This window comes from Glycine soja, chromosome 12 (assembly GCF_004193775.1).
Source record: "Glycine soja cultivar W05 chromosome 12, ASM419377v2, whole genome shotgun sequence".
In the NCBI taxonomy this organism is placed as follows: domain Eukaryota; kingdom Viridiplantae; phylum Streptophyta; class Magnoliopsida; order Fabales; family Fabaceae; genus Glycine; species Glycine soja.
The window spans coordinates 9,363,381-9,379,485 of NC_041013.1; the positions used below are offsets into that span (position 1 = coordinate 9,363,381).

Below are 16,105 nucleotides of genomic sequence, written 5' to 3' on the forward strand. Positions count from 1 at the left end.
AACAACAAGACTTTCAATAAATATTTTCTTTTAATTTGAGAAATCTTAGAAACTTAATTTGAAACTTGTAAAAAAGAATATATTTTTCCCACACCTCAACAATACATGCAATTCCTCGAATATCTCTAAGTGTCTAGCAAAGAAGAAGCTTTAATCAAATAGTAATCATGCATATTTTTTACTCATGGAAGCTGGACATAACATTAGAAACTCAAAGATTTTAATTTAAAATAGAAAATAAGAAGAAAAAAAAAGAATTAGAGAGAAAGAGATGAACAAAACATAATACAGGGGCAAAAGGAGAACTGGAGAAGTCATGTGATATGAGTATATGCCATATGCAGTCCGCATCCAGTCATATACGAATGAATGTAAAAGGTTTGTGGTGAGAAAACAAAAAACAGTGAAAGAGATGGAAAAATGAAAATAAAAACTTGCTTGGATATTTATTCTAGAAATATTAAGTTAAGTGGGCTTATGGACTTACGGTTAGCTTGGGCTTACAATGTCATCAATCATTAGTATATTACATAAAAAGGTGGGTTTTCTTAATATACATCACTTTTCTAATTTAATTCTTAATCTATATTATTTTAGACTTTATACTTTGATTGAATATGGATAAAATGAACGTGAATACACGTTCTTTCTCTTTTTTGTTTTTTTTTTAATTTTAAATATTATAAAATATAAATATTATATTATATAATTTTTTTAATTAGTTTTAAAATTACTTATTTGTTAAATTAAATTTTATAATTGTTTTTCTTAAAGAAAAATATACAGATAAAGAAAAATAAAAAAATTGAATAAAATTAGAGTATAATTTTTTAGTTACGTTGTATGTAATTTTGTAGTTAAAATTATGTGTTATTGATATTTTTTTTGTTATCGAAATAGAAGAAGACATGTATCCTACATAACAAATTACAAATTTCAGATTATCATTAATTTTGTCATATTTGCGTTTTAATTATATTTTTTAATATGTTTTATTATTTTCGACTATCATTTCAATTACTATACTTTTTCGTCTATTGTATAAAATAGATGTATCAATTATTTTTTCACTATGTTTTTTAATTTGTTTTAATACTATTAACTAATTTTTTTATTTTTTAATTAACGAACATAAAAAAATATCAACAACACATAAATTTAACTATAAAATTATATACAAGCTAACTAAAAGATTGTACTCTAATTTTATCCAATTATTCAAGGAAAAAAAACTTAAAAAGGTGGCCACGTCTCCCCCGCTCCAATAAAGATCCGCTGCTGCATGCAGTGAAGTGAAAAAAAGGGCTTGAAGTACTATCCAGCTAACACGTGGCAGATAATTTTTATAATATTATAGATGATATTTCTCTAACAAGAATACTAGGCACATTACACCGATACACATGATTAAACGAATATTGAACTTGAAGACTGGTAGCTGGTCATCACCAAATTGGCTTGTATGTTAGAATCTTATAGTGCACCCTGAATTATACTTACAAAATCACCTAGTATAAGAAGATACATTATGCAGAATGAAATAAAAAATACCATATATCAAGACTAAGTGCAAACACAATTAATTAATACCTGGGAATGGAAAAAAATCTCAAAGGGGAAAATATAACTAAATGTGCACATACATAATTATTATGCTTCTTTTATTTATATATATATATATATATATATATATATATATATATATATATATATATATATATATATTTATTTATTTATTTCGTATATATACTCCCACATTTCTTGCAGGACAACAAAAAGAAATTTGAAAAAAAAGAATAATAAGAATGAAAAGAAAAAAAAGTCAATAATCTAAACAGTCTGTGAGAAAATTAGACAAAAAATAATAGTTGATATTAAGTGCAACAATGCATATAAGAAGAAATTATGAATGTTTTAGAATATTATTTTTTCCATCAATCGTTAAAATTTGTTACTTTAACCATATGGTCAATTCAACAAACTTATACATATCGATCACTTATTGAAAGAACGAGAAAACAATTGAAAGCGCCATTTGAATCATTAATTCTGAAAAGTTTATAGTGATTTTGATTTGGAATAAGAACTTTTAGCATGATTGTGCAATCAATTTAGGGTGTTGCTTGGTGCACCCAATATTTTTGCTGGGGCACCTAACAACTGTGGTGAAAAGACATAAATGCCCTTTACCTAATAATATAAAGGCGCTCCGTTTCGGCTGTACAGGCCATTTGCTTCTTCCTCTCTTTATTTCCTGCGCCGTTTGCTTCTTCCTCTCTTCATTTCCCACTCCGTTTCCTTCTTCCTCTCTTCATTTCCTGTGCCGTTTCTTTCTTCTTCCTACATTTGCTTTTGCTTCTTCGTGTCACCCGTCGTTGGTTCTTCTTCTTCCTGTGCTCCTCTTCCGGTGAGCGTTCGTGTTCCTCTGTGGTAGTGAGCGTTGGTGTTGGTGGTTTTTCTTCCGGTGAGCGTCTCCTCTTTCTGTCGCTTCGAGGTTAGTGATCCTCCCGCTTCTTCCTTAAATTTATTTGTTCTATGTTTTTGTTTTTTGGTGTTTGCTGCTGTTTTTGGTGTATTTCGAATGTTTGCCGGAAAAAATGGTATTTTGCTGGAAAAATGAGCATTGGTGTTGGTTTTTCCTCGTGTCTCCATTTGGTTGTTCCTCTTTCTGCCGCTCCGAGGTTAGTCATCCTCCCACTTCTTGCTGTCATTTATTTGGTGTATGTTTTTGTTTTTTGGTGTTTGGTGTTGTTTTTGGTGTGTTTGGAATGAATGTTTGCCGGAAAAAGTGGCATTTTGCTGGAAAAATGACAATTGGTGTTTGCTGGTGTTGTTTTTTGCTGAAGTTTTGTTAAATGTAATTTTTTGTAAAAAGTTTGCCATACGGATAACTTTTTTTTATTTGTTTTTGTAACCCATACGGATCAATGGGTCAATTTTTTTAAAGACCTTTTGAAAATCATACGGATGAGTGATCTGTATGTTATTTGTTGTGTAAATGTTTTTTTAAGTCATTGATCTGTATGGTTGTTTTCGAAAAAAAATTTAAGCCAATGATCTGTATGGGTGTTTGAAAATTTTTGAATTTTTACACCCATATGGATCAGTGATCTGTATGGGTGTTTTTGAATTTTTTTTTAACCATACGTGATCCGTATGGGTTGTTTATGAAATTTTTTTTAACCATACGGATCATTGATCGGTATGCGTTTTTTTAAAAAATTTAACTTTAACCCATACGGATCACTGTTCCGTGTGGGTATTTTTTAAAAAAATTGTTTAAGCCATACGGATAAGTGATCCGTATGGTATTTTTTGAAATTGTTTTTTTTTTGCCATAGGGATCACTGATCCGTATCGTTGTTTGAAAAAAAATTTTATCCATATGAAATGGTGATCCGTATGGGTGGTTTGAAAATTTGTTTTTGTAGCCATATGGATCGATGATCCGTATCGATATTTTGTAAATTTTTTTAGCCTCACGGATTTGTGATCCTTATGGTTGGTTTTGAAAATTTTGTTATAATTATTGTATTAAAAATTGTTAGTGTTGTTGATTATTTGGCTTTTTATTTTATTTAAGTATGTTTGTTATTTCAACATTACATTAGAAACTAGGCCATTGAATATAAAAAATAGGAAAATTATTATGCAGATAATGATTAGAACTAGAGGTCTTGGTCTCACTTTAGGCCGCACAATAGGAAAAGTGTTGGGGAGGAGAGACAAGAGTGACGATGATGCCTCGCAGTGGCGAAGGCCTACTGCATCAGCCCGTAGACAGTGACAACAACTGGTTGTTTTGGAGGACCCTCCTACGGCCGAGGAGGAATTGGTCGACGTCCAGGCAGAAGCACCTATTCATGAAGGTGCTACTGATGTTGAAGGTTTTCCAGGCGGATCCCATGACACATTTGTTCTGAGTGATTTTGAAAATCACATTGCTTTGAGAGTGTAGAATGGAGAGGTATGTAATATTTAAAAAACATAAAGAACGTAGTTAAGTAGTCAGTTATTTGTTTACGTGATTCCTGATGTTCTTTGCAGGAACGTCCTGAGTTGAAGTTATCTTCCCATGGAAGGAAGGTGACTAAGATTGGGAGGCCTGCCCCAGAGATTGAAGGCCTTGTGATGGCCAGTTGACTGAGCTCTTTGATTGATTGTTCTCTAGATACATTAGATCGAGGACTAATGTCTACTTTTGTGGAACGCTGACATAAGGAAACCAGCAGTTTCCATTTTCCTGTCGGAGAGGTGAGTATCACCTTGGATGACGTTGCGGCATTGTTACATTTACCTATTGTCGGAGCTTTCCACAGCTTCGAGCAACTTAATGTCGACGTCGTTGTGGACTTGTTGGTGGAGTTACTCGAGGTCAGTGCTGGAGATGCCAGAGCTGAGACCATTCAGTGTCGTGGGTTTTACGTGCGTCTTTCTTGGATGCGCGACGTGTATGAGTTGAAGATTGAGGCATGTGAGTGGATTGTAGCAGCGCAAGCGTATTTGTTGCATCTCCTTGGTTGCACACTTTTTGCTAACAAGAGTGCCACACATGTTAACGTTGTATTCTTGGATGCATTGCGTGACCTGACGCAGAGTGCAGGTTACGCTTAGGGTGTTGTTGCACTTGTGCACATGTACGATCATTTAAATGACGCGTCCAAGAGCACGGCGAAGCAGCTTGCAGGATATATCACTCTGTTACAGGTTAGTTAAGATGCCAGACAAATTTTTGTCATTGAATTTTAGTATTATATGTTTTTGTGTATTTTAATAAAGATGTTTGCAAAATATATGTAGTGTTGGATCTACGAGCATTTTCTGTCCGTTGCTGCCAGTGTTCCTGCCGAGGATTACGACCAGAGGAGACCACGTGCATGTTGTTGGACCTCTGGCAAGGCACTTCAAATTTTGAGGTATTGGAGGCGCCTAGATAGACTGACCCTTGACGCAGTGTGTTGGATTGCGTACGGTGACCATAGAGCATTTAGAGAATTTGAGGTCACTTCATTATTTTCCGGCCATATCAGATGGGGTCCATACATGGTCATTCATCGGTCGGAGAAGGTTATTTGGCAGTTCGGCTACATCCAGATTATTCTGCCACACCCTGCCGTTCCTTCGCTATCATATGATGAAATTTGATGATAGATGGATGCGGTTTGGTGAGTACGTTGCACATGTAGGTCAATTATGTACAGTGCCTAGCCACTATTCGGCAGATTACCTGGATTGGTTTTACAGGATCTCCCACCCATTCATGACTCCTGCACAGTCAGGGGATCCTTCGAGAGTATTGCTAGTTCAGGAAGAAGAACAATTTGTTGAACCACATATGTATGATCAACCGATGGCGGCAACAGCACCTAATGAGGCAGACATTGATCAGCATGATCTTCGACATGCAATGGTAATATTTTGTGTATTTGTTTGTTTTTTTTGGTATTTTTACTATTTGGTTAGTAACTATTGTCATTTTTGTTTCATTTCACTTGCTAGGATGACTTTGCAGTAATTGCTGATAGGTTGGACATGCTACTGAACCTGAGAATTTTGACCGAAGGAATAGGAGCCTACGTTGTTGTTGACGAATGTGTTGGCATCGCAAGACGCTACACTGGCGATCCACCTGTAGCCTACAGGTCCAGGCGAAGGCGGCATACGAACGAACATTGATGTTTTAATTTTGGTTTCTAAATTTTTGCTACGTTGTTGTGACAAATGCTTTGTAATTATGCTTTATGTTGGATATTTTGTTTGTTTTGGATATTTAATTTATTACATACTTTCTTTTGTGGACAAAGGCCACTATTTATTGAAATATAATCGTTATGTGTTAACAAATAAACTAAATGCACCAATGAAAATAAATTATGCATGTATGATACATCGCCAAAAAATGTGAACTCTTTCCAGTGGTATGGAGCTACCGAAATATTTAAACAACTCACATGCACATGGAAGTCCATGGGTGCTCCTCATCACACATCCACATCATGCAGGGTTTTTGCCTGCATATGATGCACATTCATACTCAGTAGCAATTTCATTTAGAGAGTACCTTGATACCATGCCAAGTAGTTTTTTGTACACGATTACTTTAAACACATGCCCAATGACGTGCGTGCTTGTCTCAAAAGATGCTTTAATCTGCGTGTGTTGAAGTGTCATCATATTATTCATTGTCTCCCAAACACTGTATATGTCACCAACAGAGTTTTGTAGGAGTCTCTTTAGTGACCAATGACCACTCTCAACCCTACAGATGAGATATACAAAAACATGTAAACAATAGCATCATTGTCATTTAAATCAACAATTCAACAAATGAAAACAAACAAAAATCAATATTCGTACCCATTAGTCGTTGTGTTTCCTAGATGCATCACTTTGTTTGTCCATGCTTTGACAAATCTTTCTTTGTGTGGAACCATCCATGTTTGACAGACATAGTCCACAAACATAGGTCACGGAGAGCAAGCCATTTCAAAGTTTCTAAGGTACTCATCAAAAGAAATTTCATTGGGACAGTCAGCCAAAGTCCCCTAAGCCTCCATCACATAATCCCATGCATTCTTTTGAGCAACCAGGGTTTTGCACTTTCCCTTCACATTTTTGTCAATGTGGAACTGACAGAGCAAGTTCGTAGAATTTGGGAATACAGTTTTCACAACATTCATCAAAGACAAATCCCTGCCAGTGACAATAACCCCGAGGAGTGCATTAGCTCTCATGAAAAGACCCTAAAACCGCTCTAGAGCCCAAACAACATTATTAAGCCGTTCACCTTCCAAGTGAGCAAAGCCAGCGGAGAATGTCATTCCTGTTGGTGTAACACCAACAATATCAAGCAATGACAGTTTGTACCTATTTGTTTTGTAGGTACTGTCGATCAAGAAAACCAAATTACAAGAATTGGTTAATTTTACTGCATCAGGATGACTCCAAAACAAGTTACGTACAACATTATCATCCTTCACCCTATGCCAGTGAACATACTGATCTCGATCAAGCAGTATCATCAATTGTTGCATTTTGGTGTTACTGCCTCTTATGGAGAACGGTAAACATGTCTCGCATTATAAATTTGTTTTTATTGTTGTATAATTATTGTCGTTGTGGTCCTTCAACGTCAACAAAATATTTCTTGGCTTTACCATCGACTTCGTCATATCAGTGACAATATTTTTCTCATCCTTTGTAAGTCGACCTTCATATGGATGCCCAACAAATGACTTTGTCATTTCATGATTGTGAATGTCACAAATTAACTTCACCATCCAGCCCTATCCTCCCGAAACTGGCTTCGCACGTAACTTAAATGGGCATCCACATTTTCTACTACCAGTGCATGTTCTTACCAAATTATGTTTCTTTGGCCTGTACTCCCCACTCCTTTCCCAAGCTATCAACAAAAATGAGGTTCTTCCTCGAACACCGGTATTGGTGTTTGACCTCATTATAACGGCAACAAATCCAATGTCATGAGCCAACGATCGGACCCATTGTAAAACTTCATCACGACTACCAAACAACTACATCACAATTTGAATTTGCCATGACTAAACACATATGAAATTTAATTACTGTACCAACAACAACAAATGGAACAAATACCTCAAAAGTATTAAACGCATAAGAGCAATCAACTTTAACGCCAACATATTAATCATTTTCGACATTCATTTCAACTTCTTCAGACATCATACCCTCATACATTCATCCATCTTAATAAAACATTTACCAAATTCAATAACAAAAGATTCAAATTCAATTCAAACAAATATAGCCATTTACGCAATAAATATTTTACAAATTCAATTAACAAATATAAATCTAATCAATACATAATCATTCTAATATAAATTTATTTAATTATTACTCATTACTATATCAATTTTTAAGCAATGCATTGCAACAATTAGTAAAAGCTTAAATAAACTTAATTATTAAAAACTAACTTCACAATTACAAAAATAAAATTTGTATGCCCATACAGATTGGCAATCCGTATGGGCATACAAATTGATGATCCGTATGCCCCATATAGATTGCCAATCCATATGCTTTTGCACATACTTCTTCTTCTACGACAACGAAAATGGACCAAAATCCACCGTATAATCCTAACGATCAAACGTACACCACCGGAGAAGAAAAATGCTTCCAATCTACCGTTAACGAAAGCCACAGACACTCACTTACGAAAATTTTTCAAAACAAAAAAAGGCGGTGCAAAAATAAAAAAAAAACATGATAGGTATTTTTCACCGAAAATACCATAAGAATATTTTTGGAATTTATCAAATTTGCTGGGTGCCTCTAGCAAATCCCATCAATTTATTTTCCACTCTGACAAAGCAATCAATGTTAGCTTTGTGTTATGAATATAAATATACTTCTGTTGGGTCATTCTCCTAAAAAAGAGAAAACCTCGGAACTATTACCAATTCAATGGACAACAACAACGGTCATGAGAGAATGACAACCATTTTCTTGTTGATGACTTTGAAAAATTGAAACTACCTAGACCTAGGAAGAAAACCAACATCAGGACAAGGCCGAAATCCAAACATTTTAGAAAAATAATTCAATTTAACGTCCATTTGAAATGTATATTCTTGTGGAGTAAGACAGAAATAGAAATAAAAGAGAACCAAAAAATGTGACACGGAAAAAAATATTAAGAGCATACAAAGGTAAAAAATATAAAATAAAAGGTTTGAAAATGTTAAAAGATATGTTCACTGTTAATCTTATTTAAGCTTTGGAAGTTTCGTGATGTGCGTGTCATGCTTACGTTTCGCATGGCATAGATATGATTCCTTTGTAAAAAAAAAAACAGGCAAATTTGTCAACTTAGACCAGGAAAAAGACAAAACGAGAACATATGCATTTGGAAGGAAGAAAGACTTTAAATAAAATCGTACAATTATTGATCATTATGTGAAGTGGGATAATGCTAAGTGCTAACTCACAAATAAAATCAATAAATGAATAAATAAAAATATACCATTTGACTTTTTAACAGATTGGGCGGCTGTATTTGTGTTGTGGCACCTTCAACAAATAAATAGCCAAAAAAACACTTGCAAATTAGTTATTTTTTCCGTACGTTTTATTTCATTTTTAACAAATGAAATACATCACTTATACTCATTTGCCAAGTTCAGTCACGTCTACGTTGTCATAGTGCAAAAAATTCATACAAATATAATAAAAATAAGAAAGAAAAGAACAAATTCAACGACTGTCAAATCTAATTATCGTGTATTGATAATTGTGAAATTTAAATTAATTTAATAGTTAATCTTGATTAAAAATGATTGTAATTTCTTTATTTTATTATTGTTTTTAATAAAATAATAAAGAAATTAATATCTTTGTAGTTTTTTATTAGCAGGAGTTAAAAGAAGAAGATTTTAAGTGCTTTGAAGAAAAATTGATACAAAAACTTAAAGAAAAAACATTGAAGAAAAAGTTGAAGATTAGAACAGCTCGTTTAGTGCGCAAGACAGGTCCAACACGTCTCCTTGCTTAACAACCAACTCACACGCGAAAAGCTTGTGCGAAAGAGCACTTAGAGTGAAAGCCCATGCTAAGGGCGAGACCGTGTGGAAATTAAGTTATCTTAGACTTATAAAAGGAGGAGAAAACAAAGGAAAAAAATATGCATCGGGATACCAATCTCTACACACCTAAAGACCGAGACATCAACACTCAGACCTCTCTCAAATGAATACATCCTAAGCTTGGATATCTCAAATAGGGGAAACCCTCTATCTATGTCTATTATCCCTTTATCTTCCTCTATCTATCTCTCTACTTTTATCCACATCAACCCTTAAAGTGTAAAACCTCTCATAACAATAAGAGACTAAACCCTATTATTGAGAGCTTGACAGACCAACACCCTTGTAATATATTTGTTCTTATTATCTATTGAATGCAAATTCTATTTCTATTGCTTCTTTTGTGCTCTTCATCTTTATTGTATAGTCTGATCATCCATGCATTAGTTTTAGGGATTATACATTGGAAAATGATAATTTCTAAAGAATTGAAAAACGACATCTAAACAATTGATTACATCTTCATGCTTAATGCGATTTACTATTCAATCTTTGCAAAGTGATTTGGGACAAAGAATAGATAAATTAGACACTTCATCATGAGGGATCAATGTTGAGTGTATTAGTAAATGTGAGTGAAAATTGGGAAAACTTTAAATAGAGAAAAAATATTAATATTGCGTCAAAGTTAGTTATACATGCTAGGCTCTAACATATTTTAAATTTTGAATTCATCATCTTATCGTTATCTTTATCTTCTACTTTTCTTATCTTATCTTCTACATTTCTCATCTTTTACTTTAATCTCTTATCTCTTTAATTTTTATCTTCTCTTAATCTTCTATTTTAAATTTCTTATCCCTCCTCGCTATTACTTTCTTTAAATTTCATTTGGGGACCACAACCCCTTCTTATAGCATGTTAACCTAACAAAGTTCCTATTATCCCCTAATGAGTGAACACTGACATATGCTCATTTAAGTCCATATCATCTGATTTAATTGTTTAACATGCTCACTTAATTTGATCACATAAAACAAAATTCACTAATGATAAATGGGTAATATAATTATCTTGTAGTATTAGTCCACAGTAATTATTGAAATAGAAAATTTCAATACTTTTTTCATTTTTCATGACATCATCTATCACCTTTAACCCTTTTTTCTCACTCCCTTTAATTATTTTTCATGTCGAGATATTCACCTTATTTTTAAGATATAGTTTTAGTATTTATACATATTTTTTTTTATCATGACATTGGAATATTCATCTATGAAATTAATAACTAATCTTCGTGAGTGAAAAAAATGAATATTCTTTCCCTAATATGATATATTCTATATCCAATGTCAGGATTCAAATCATGAACAATTGGATTAAGGGATACAAAGTCGCTACCAATTATGCTAATCAATGTTGGTATATTATATTGTGGAAGCAATGCCTTCAAAGGTTATTTTGATGATGCCAAAGAATTCAAGAATCAAGAGAAAGATTCAAGAGAAGTTTCAAGTTTTCAAGAATCAAGAATAATCAAGAACAAGATTCAAGATTCAAGAATCAAGAATCAAGAGAAGACTTAATCAAGATAAGTATGAAAAGGTTTTTTCAAAAACTGAGTAGCACATGGATTTTTCTCAAAACATGTTTATCAAAGAGTTTTTACTCTCTGGTAATCGATTACCAGACTGTTGTAATCGATTACCAGTAGCAAAATGGATTTGAAAAAGTTTTCAAATGAATTTACAACGTTCCAATTGATTTCAAAAAAGCTGTAATCGATTATAATGTTTTGGTAATCGATTACCAGTACCTTTGAACGTTGAAATTCAAATTCAAATGTAAAGAGTCACATCCTTTCACTAAAAGCTTTGTGTAATCGATTACACTGATTTGGTAATCGATTACCAGTGATTGTTTCTGAAAAAATCAAAAGATGTAACTCTTCGAATGGTTTTTGACTTTTTCAAATTGGTTTTTAAGTTTTTCTAAAAGTCGTAACTCTTCTAATGGTTGTCTTGACCAGACATGAAGAGTCTATAAAAGTAAGGTTTTGTTTTGCATTTCAAGCATCTTGAACATTCATTCAATCAATCTTAAACACTTTTCAATCAATCTTTTACAAGCCTTGAATCTCTTTGAACTTCTTCTTCTTCTTTGTACCAAAAGCTTTCCAAAGTTTTCTGGTTTTCTAAACCTTGAAAACTTGTGCTATTTATCTTTTCATTCTCTTCTCCCTTTGCCAAAAAGAATTCGCCAAGGACTAACCGCCTGAATTCTTTTTGTGTCTCTCTTCTCCCTTTTCCAAAAGAACAAAGGACTAACCGCCTGAATTCTTTTGTGTCTCCATTCTCCCTTGTCAAAGAATTCAAAACGACACAGTCTGAGAAATTCTTTTGATTCTTCCCTTTCCCTTATACAAAAGTATTCAAAGGACTAACCGCCTGAGAATTCTTTTGTATCCCCATTTACAAAGTATCAAAGGTTTAACCGCTTGAGATCTTTGTCTTAACACATTGGAGGGTACATCTTTTGTGGTACAAGTAGAGGGTACATCTACTTGGGTTTGACTGAGAACAAGAGAGGGTACATTTCTTGTGGATCAGTTCTAGTGGAGGGTACATTCACTAGGGTTTCAAAGAGAACAAGGGAGGGTACATCCCTTGTGGATCTTTGCTTGTAAAAGGATTTTTACAAGGTTGAAAGAAATCTCAAGGACTGCAGGTCGCTTGGGGACTGGATATAGACACGGGTTGGTGCCGAACCAGTATAAAAACTCTTGTGTGTTTGTCTCCTTCTTCCCTACTCTTTTACTTTCCGTTGTGCATTTAATTTCTGCTTTTATTTTCTGTTAAGTTTCTCTTCTACTCCATATTCTCTTAACAAAATAAGTAAAAGCCTTAGAAGAGTAATTTTTGACTAGTAAATGTTTAGGAATAATTAATTCAACCCCCCTTTCTTAATTATTCTGAGGCCACTCGATCCAACATATACATATTATTTAGGTTTAAATATATTTTTATAATATAACTCATTTTAATTTTACTACATGTAATATTTTTATGTTTGATTTTGATACTCATCGTTATGCGAGATCTGTTAAGTGATGACATAACATTCCGTTAACATGTTACAGTATCATTTAATTTGATGATATGATCTATTAGGCTGACATGTCATCATTAAACGAATATTAACTGATGATAAATATTAAAATCAAATATAAAAAAATTCATATAATAAAGTTTTAAAAAATAAAGCTTACATAGAAAAATCAAAATAAATTATATTAAAAATATAAAAAAGTATTTAAGACTATTTCCCTATTATTTAAGCCATATCAATACCGTGAATGTAAGATCTTCATTAATATATGCATGACAGATGACACTCGATGTACTAATAATAGTCAAGACGAAACTTCAAAGGACTCCCAATATTGGTCTACAAAAAACAAAATTCACGGCATAACCTGTGCTACAAATGCTACAAGAAGTATTTGTTGACTTTTCTGCAAACAAGACAAAACAGAAGCTATTAACTTCTCAGTTCAGACACGACCAAGACCAGGTCATTCCTTGGACCCGTTCCTCATCTTATTCCTTCCCTTCACACCCTACCCGACCAACACCAAGCACACAATAATAATATCTACCTTAATGAGCTTCTCTGCAATTTGCACTGTGGTACCAACCAACACCATTCACAACATCACACCATGAGGAACAACAAGCCACAGTTATGGCTTTCTCTTTCTCTCATCATCACATGCTTCTCGTTCCACACTTCCCTTGCTGCTTTGACCACCATCTCAGCAAACCAATCTCTCTCTGGGGATGAAACTCTTGTCTCCCAACATGGAAACTTCGAATTGGGTTTCTTCAACACAGGTAACAACTCCAATAAATTCTTCATAGGCATGTGGTACAAAAAGATATCTCAAAGAACCTATGTTTGGGTAGCAAATAGAGACCAACCAGTTTCTGATAAGAATTCTGCCAAGTTAACAATATTGGAGGGTAATTTAGTGCTTTTAGACCAATCCCAAAATCTAGTTTGGTCAACCAATTTGAGTTCTCCTAGCTCAGGTTCTGCTGTAGCTGTGCTTCTAGATACTGGGAATCTTATATTAAGCAATAGGGCTAATGCATCAGTATCTGATGCTATGTGGCAGAGTTTTGATCACCCCACAGATACATGGCTTCCTGGTGGTAAGATAAAATTAGATAAAAAAACAAAGAAGCCACAATATCTAACGTCATGGAAGAATAGGGAAGATCCTGCACCGGGTTTGTTCTCTCTTGAACTAGACCCTGCAGGAAGCAATGCATATTTGATTCTTTGGAACAAATCTGAACAGTATTGGACAAGTGGTGCTTGGAATGGACAAATTTTCAGCTTGGTTCCTGAGATGAGGCTGAACTACATCTACAATTTCACCTTTCAGTCCAATGAGAACGAGAGCTACTTCACCTACTCCATGTATAACTCCTCTATTATCTCGCGTTTCGTGATGGATGGCTCGGGGCAGATCAAGCAACTTTCGTGGCTGGAGAATGCTCAGCAATGGAATTTGTTTTGGTCTCAGCCTAGGCAACAATGTGAGGTCTATGCCTTCTGTGGTGGATTTGGGAGCTGCACTGAGAATGCCATGCCATATTGTAATTGTTTGAATGGTTATGAGCCAAAGTCACAATCTGATTGGAATCTTACGGATTACTCAGGAGGGTGTGTGAAGAAGACCAAGTTTCAATGTGAGAATCCAAATTCCTCTGACAAGGAAAAGGACAGGTTCCTTCCAATTCTCAACATGAAGTTGCCCAATCATTCGCAATCCATAGGAGCCGGGACTGTTGGGGAATGTGAAGCAAAGTGCTTAAGTAACTGTTCTTGTACTGCATATGCTCATGACAATAGTGGTTGTTCAATTTGGCATGGTGATCTCTTGAATCTGCAGCAGCTTACTCAAGATGATAATAGTGGCCAGACTTTGTTCCTCAGGCTTGCAGCCTCTGAGTTTGATGATTCTAATAGCAATAAGGGGACAGTCATTGGTGCTGTTGCTGGAGCTGTTGGTGGTGTAGTGGTTCTTCTAATACTTTTTGTGTTTGTGATGCTGCGGCGCAGAAAGAGGCATGTTGGGACCAGAACATCGGTGGAGGGCTCATTGATGGCATTTGGCTACAGGGATTTGCAAAATGCCACAAAGAATTTCTCGGAGAAACTTGGAGGAGGGGGCTTTGGTTCTGTCTTCAAAGGAACATTGCCTGATTCGAGTGTCGTGGCAGTGAAGAAGCTTGAAAGCATTAGCCAAGGTGAGAAGCAGTTCAGGACAGAAGTGAGTACAATTGGGACAGTCCAGCATGTCAACCTTGTAAGGCTTCGCGGATTCTGTTCTGAAGGTACTAAGAAACTGCTGGTTTATGATTACATGCCAAATGGTTCATTGGAGTCCAAAATGTTTCATGAAGATAGCTCCAAGGTGTTGTTGGATTGGAAAGTGAGATACCAAATTGCTCTTGGAACAGCAAGGGGATTGACTTATCTCCATGAGAAGTGTAGAGATTGCATCATACACTGTGATGTGAAGCCAGAAAACATTCTGCTAGATGCTGATTTTATTCCAAAGGTGGCAGATTTTGGTCTTGCAAAGCTTGTTGGAAGGGACTTCAGCAGGGTCCTCACTACCATGAGAGGGACAAGAGGCTATCTTGCTCCTGAGTGGATTTCAGGTGTGGCTATCACTGCCAAAGCTGATGTCTACAGCTATGGAATGATGCTTTTTGAGTTTGTGTCGGGTAGGAGGAACTCCGAGGCATCGGAAGATGGCCAAGTGAGATTCTTTCCTACCATTGCTGCAAACATGATGCACCAAGGAGGGAATGTGCTAAGCCTTTTGGACCCTAGGTTGGAGGAAAATGCTGACATTGAAGAGGTCACTAGAGTCATCAAAGTAGCTTCATGGTGTGTCCAAGATGATGAATCTCATAGGCCTTCCATGGGTCAGGTGGTTCAAATCCTTGAAGGGTTCTTGGATGTGACTTTGCCTCCAATTCCAAGGACCCTCCAAGCCTTTGTTGACAACCATGAGAACGTTGTTTTCTTCACCGACTCCAGCTCCACACAGACTTCACAGGTAAAGAGTAATGCCTCAGCTGCTTCCTCTCAAGCCAAAAGCAACATCTCATCATCCAATAGTAGCACCTAGTCCTCAAGACAGAATCAAGAAGGCATGTTTGGTGCTTTCTCTCAGTCTCTTAAGATACAATAAGTAGTGCCATATTTTGATTTTGAGGCTTTTAGTTCTAATGTTAAGGTTTGCATAGGAGGAACTCCTGTTAAGATGTTTGTATATTCAACCAAAATAATTTCATCTGATTCTGATATAGCTATTCTTGTATTTATTTGTATGAGCCAGTTGGGGTTTGGGGGATGAGACAAAGCAGAATTGTATCAGATACATGGTGCATCTAAGTTAGCTGCATTAATTAATAAATTAATAAATGTCGCTAATTGATAGTTTATTGATA

At 35.1% G+C, this 16,105-nt stretch overlaps 1 protein-coding gene across 1 annotated transcript; it reads left to right on the forward strand.

Annotated features, from left to right (window-relative positions):
* The first annotated feature begins 13,093 nt into the window (after positions 1-13,093).
* Positions 13,094-16,105, forward strand: LOC114379822 (G-type lectin S-receptor-like serine/threonine-protein kinase At2g19130). Its single transcript, XM_028338582.1, has one exon. The coding sequence runs from the start codon at positions 13,294-13,296 to the stop codon at positions 15,781-15,783; it is 2,490 nt and encodes an 829-aa protein (XP_028194383.1). The 5' UTR covers positions 13,094-13,293; the 3' UTR covers positions 15,784-16,105.